The sequence below is a fragment of the Lactuca serriola genome, chromosome 5 (assembly GCF_051521515.1).
Source record: "Lactuca serriola cultivar US96UC23 chromosome 5, Lser_US96UC23_V15, whole genome shotgun sequence".
NCBI lineage: Eukaryota > Viridiplantae > Streptophyta > Magnoliopsida > Asterales > Asteraceae > Lactuca > Lactuca serriola.
Window position 1 is genome coordinate 273,759,103 of NC_136412.1, and position 5,503 is coordinate 273,764,605.

A 5,503-nucleotide genomic window follows, 5' to 3' on the forward strand; every position below is an offset into this window, starting at 1 on the left:
CAACTAACACATCTAACAACCTGTTTTGGTAGCAACAATCAAGATAGACAAAACTAAGGGGTGTTTGGATAGAAAAAAAAGGTGTTTATTGCTTATTCCCACAATAAGCTAATTTAAGTGTTTGGATAAAATTCAGCTTATTAGGCTAAATAAGCTAATTTTAATAAGCATCTCTCCCCATGGTTATTGCTTATTGCTTATTCCCACCACAAATAAGCTATAAGCAATAAGCTAAAAAGCTAATCCAAACACCCCTAAAAATTGTTTATCTTTAATGGAGAAATATAAAATTTATTTAACTTAAATGTGAGTAAAAATAAAAACAAACAAAAAATTTTATCTTTAAGGAAAAAAAAAGATTCATATACCTCAAATTGAATTTTTTTCAAAGTTCAGTTTTCTACTAGGAAAAAAAAAAAAAAAAAAAAAAAAAAAACTGGTTACTATTCAAATGCAACCCTATTGGACCGAATTGACGGATCCTGCTAGTAGAAATGGATCAAACTATGAAGGGCCAAAGCCAAACCAAACCCAACAAAATTGAAAACCCTTGCAAGAGTTCAAACGTCCCCGCCGGAATACTTCGGTCGCTCTCGCCGAGCACTCACTTTCAGTTTTCCTCGGTCGCCGCCATAATAAGGGGAGCACCTCGCCTGCGAACTATCCGAACTACAGAATGCGATAGCCCTACGTATTGACAAACTGGTATACCCAATGGACCTTTCCATGGAAATCGATGAAGACGAAGATATTAACAAACTGAAAAAGAGAAAAGCAACGAAGGCGAATCGGAGTAAGATCGATGACGCAGTCGTCGTTGCATCGTCGGGGAAGAGGAACATTAAAAGAATCATATTATCTGTAACGAAGCCCTCATATACTTTAAAGAGAGGCTCAGGGCGAGATATGCGTAGTTTGCGGTGGGAACATCGGAATAAACTGCGATACCTTCTTCGACAACTGATTCGGCGTCAAAATTGGGATGAAGCGTCCGGCGTGTTGAGCGTGTTGTTGAAGGGGACGCACAGAGAGAATAGTTTATCGACGAATCGGACTAAATATTGGGTATATTCATTTGCCTTTTATAAAGAAATTACAGATACACTTCAACTTTATCAACTTACTACGTCCCATGGTCCAAGATTCAAGCCTAACGCAATTGATTTAACTCGTAGAAGGCGACTGTACACATTGTAAACCATGTACCATTACGCCTAATCTTCCTCCATTTAGTAAGAATGCATCTTCTTGGAAATCAGAGATGCATTTTGAAATTGATCTAATCAACTAGAAACGTCCTATTATTAGTGTTTAGTAGGAATTCTCTTGACTTCCAGTGCTCCCCCATAGTTTGGTAGCTGATTGTTCCTTTAGCACCTTGAATGGTTTCTATCCTGTCATATTCTTTATGCAACTATAGCAGCATCATATACAGATGAAACAATTGTTGATCACCATTGCCTAGTTTTCAAAATATGCTCTTATTTTTAGTTTAACCTATGGTATTGCTGCTCAACTAATTACTTGTTTATGCACTTACAATGTAGACTACATTGGCTCTTTTAGAACACATGGGATCTGCGAAAACAAAAACAAGAAAAATCCATCATTTATATGAAATATGGATGAAAAAGAATTTTGCAATTACAAAAAATAGGCGGTGGTTAAAGGTATGTATAGTCTTGATACATACTTTTTATGTAAATATGTTATCTTTTGCCCTTATTGAAGTTTTGGATTTTTGGCAGGGTAGGTTTGATGTACAGTTAGAATTCCTCCTTTACTGTCTTTCACAAGGTGACTCAGATGGAGCTTACCAGGCTGTTATAAGGTTATTTTCTTCAAATACCTTTCTTTTTATTCTTTAGTCTGTATATATAAGGGCTTTTTTGTAAATTCTAATCAAACTAAATGGCATTCTATCAGTTTTCTGCAAGAAACAGACTTCACAAGTGACCCAATAGCAAATTTGGTTGCGGGGTTAGCCTTTTCTCATCTATGGTACAATTCCATTAAAAAAGAGATGCAATTGCAGGATTCACTTGAACCTTCTACTTCCATTCAGTCAGGAATGTCTGGAATTGACCATTCCAATGGACAATGTGTGGTTGAAGTCGAAGATTCCGATTCCGCCTTCGAAAGGGATTCAAACACCTCTATCAGAATTGGCAAAACAATTGATGGAAATAGAGTAGTTCCAATGGAGGTTGATTATAATGTGAAAAAGGAAATGCAATATGAAGAACTACATTTAAACTCTCTTGAGAGTGATCAAATTGACGACTCTTCTCAATTCCCTCATACTGGCAACAAGCGATATGGTTCTATATTTTATGCTCATGGTAAGTAATAGGGGCTTAATTGTACAAAATATATTGAATAAAATTCAGTCATTGAAGCATTCTTTTGGTATATACTTGTACAGATCTTGAAAATTTCTTGATGCCTTTGAAATTTCCAAGCACAAAAGAGCTCGGGGATTTTATCTCTTTTCAAAAGAGAATACACACTGATCACTATAAGGCTGCAGTGAAGCATTTAAGAGGTGCTCTTCATTCTACTCCACCAGCTTTTGAGGCTTTACTTCCTCTCATACAGGCAAGCAGCATTTCTCTGCACTTTCTAATTTAGGGTTAATGTCACTATCTAGCCACAAACTATTGCCATTTTACTATTTAAGTCCCTAATCTTTTAACTGTCTTCAATTGCTCATTAAACATCTAATGTGTTTTCAATTGAACACCATTGGGACCAATTTTAACCTGGTTAACCGGTAAATACTCTGACATGGCATCCTACGTGGCATACAGTTGGATACAATGACAAGAATGGGCGCCCTATAAATACCATTTACAAAATGTAAACAGTCTCGCCAACTGTATGCCACAGGAGAAGCTTAATGACCTATTGGATACAATTAAAAGATTATGGAGTTAAACAGCAAAATGACAATTTTAACCCTCTAATTATCTCAATGTAACTAAATTTGCACCATTTCCATTTTGTCAGATGCTGTTGTTTGGGGATCAAGTGAAGGAAGCTATAGAAGAGGTGGAAAGTGTTGTTCAGATTTCTGATGCCACACTTCCTTTTAGGTGATCATTTTTTATTATTTGTTTGTGAGAGCCGAAAACTTAATGTTAGGGTTTTAAGTGTCAAGTTGGTTCATTATGTCGATTAATTTTTGCAACTTTTTGTTAATTAAATTCTTTTTTTTTTTAATGATGAAGGTTAAAAGCTAGTCTTCAGGAGCATTTTTCCAATGAGGATGCAACCAAATTGTGTGCATGCTTTGAGGAGACATTAAAAAAGGATCCAACTTGTAGCCATTCAATTTCAAAGCTAATAAGCTTTCATCATGATGGTATGTTATCATCTTAAACCTTTCCTTTCACATGTAGCATATATTAATATATTTTCTTTGAGTTTTTTTTTTGTCCAGATTGCTATAAATCATAAGTGCCTGTTTGTCTGATTATTATATAATTTTCCAGGGTTTTACAATACAGAAAATTTAGTAGAAATGATTGCTTTGCATTTAGATGCCACATATGCAGACTGCCATATCTGGAGAGAGTTTGCTTCTTGCTTCTTAAGGCTTTCTCAATGTGACGAGGACAGAATGTCAAGCTGTGTGGGCGAAGGCAAAGATAGTTCCAGAAAACATTCCAAGAATACCCCTGATATGTTTAAAGATAACACATCAAGAAAGAATTGGAGAATACGTTGTCGATGGTGGCTGACACGTCATTTCACCCAAACCATACTCGCATCCGAAGTTTCCTCAGGTATCCACCAACCTAGACAACATTTTCAATGAGGAGGACAGAGAGGGCATTTATGTCTTTTTGTAATTATTGTCTAGTTGACAAGCACAGTACAAGTCTGACATGTCATGTTGCACTGTGAACAGGTAACGTGGAGCTTTTAGCTTGCAAAGCAGCTTCGGGGTGTCATCTTTATGGTTCGGAATTTGCGTATGTTGTGAAGGCTTGTACATACTTAAAAAAAGAAAAGAGTCGAGAAATCTCAATTTTGAAGATGCACGTGGAGAATGCTATTGGAATTTATGTCGCTTAGAGGGTCATGTATTTATTGGCCAAACTCAAATGTCCATTATCTTTTTGTATTTTATGAGAGGGTGTCTCAAAGTTTTGGTAGAAGTTAGGCTATTTATTACCCTCAAGTTTTGTAATTTTCTACTTGCATATAAATGTATAATATAATATTGTTTAGAGCATTTGTTTTAGTAATATTTATTTGGTTAATGTGAGTTGTAGTTGAAAAAGATACATGAGGGGTCCAGTCTCTCTACAAGCTATAAGCTATGTCTAAGTGTCTCTGAGCATTACATGTTTTAACATTTTTTTTATACAATATACATATATAGATGGTGTTGATCCATTTAAATGGTCAAAACCAAAACCCAAATTGAAAGGACAGCTTATTAAAACAATTTATGTCAACCTATTAAACAACTATATGTTTAAACTTTATTTTATATATTATTTAAATAAAAAGTCAAACAATTTACTTTTTATTTTTCCTTTTCATAGAGTTGATAAGATGAACGCAAACAATTAATGATAAATTTACATTTGTTATGTGTTTTCTTTTCATATTCAACTCAACATTGCTCCAGATTATATTTTTCTTAGAAATCTTTATTTAAAAAAAATTAAGTATGTTTTTTACTATTTAAATATAAACACTCGTTTGTTGTGCCCGATATCAATTAAGTCATCATTTGGTTAATTGTTTGATTGTAACATTTTTAAAAACTAATCTTAATTGAAAACAAATGAAAGTACTAATTAAATTATGCTGTGAAAAAACACAAACAAAAAAATAGACAAACTTTTTTTCTCTTGTTTATTTAATAACTAGTTATGTCTTGTCAAATATATATATATATATATATATATATATATATATATATATATATATATATATATATATATATATATATATATATATATATATAGAGAGAGAGAGAGAGAGAGAGAGGTATGTTCAAATGAAAACATATGAGAACATTTTTTAATTAGACTAATACAAAAGCCCCCACCCTACTATGATGTCTCTCAGCCTATTTTGAACTTGCACCACCCACTTAGAACACCGGACCATTACCGGAGTCACCATCCGTCGTCGAAATCATCGGACCAACGCCTGAATCAGCCAACCATTTCCTTTCCCTTTTCTCCTGATCTAGTAGTTCACCACCTCTCTAGATCTATTGGGTGCCATCTCCCTCTGACTCCCACCGTCGGGAACCGCAATCTCCCTCTACCTATCTTTGTTTGAGAGAAGAGTAGAAGCGAACCAGGTCCAATAAGATTACGAACTCGCCACCAGGTCCGACTATATGCAATCTTTGAGTTAAAGTTGAGCCTTTGATCTACTCCAGAAGCAATGGATGTTAGATCTTAGCTCCATGGAGGTCCCTTGTTCATAAAAATACGGACTTTGTGAAAGATATTGATCCATGCAAGTGTTAAGA

General features: G+C 34.7%; 1 protein-coding gene across 1 annotated transcript; it reads left to right on the plus strand.

The window, feature by feature from the left end:
* Positions 1 to 521: 521 nt before the first annotated feature.
* Positions 522 to 4,268, plus strand: LOC145054340 (TAF RNA polymerase I subunit A). The gene is made up of 9 exons (XM_079002497.1): positions 522 to 1,065; positions 1,548 to 1,670; positions 1,749 to 1,831; positions 1,927 to 2,342; positions 2,426 to 2,598; positions 3,010 to 3,095; positions 3,231 to 3,364; positions 3,495 to 3,788; positions 3,914 to 4,268. Exons 1-9 carry the CDS (start codon positions 715 to 717, stop codon positions 4,078 to 4,080), a joined length of 1,827 nt encoding a protein of 608 aa, XP_078858623.1. The 5' UTR covers positions 522 to 714; the 3' UTR covers positions 4,081 to 4,268.
* Positions 4,269 to 5,503: the final 1,235 nt, after the last annotated feature.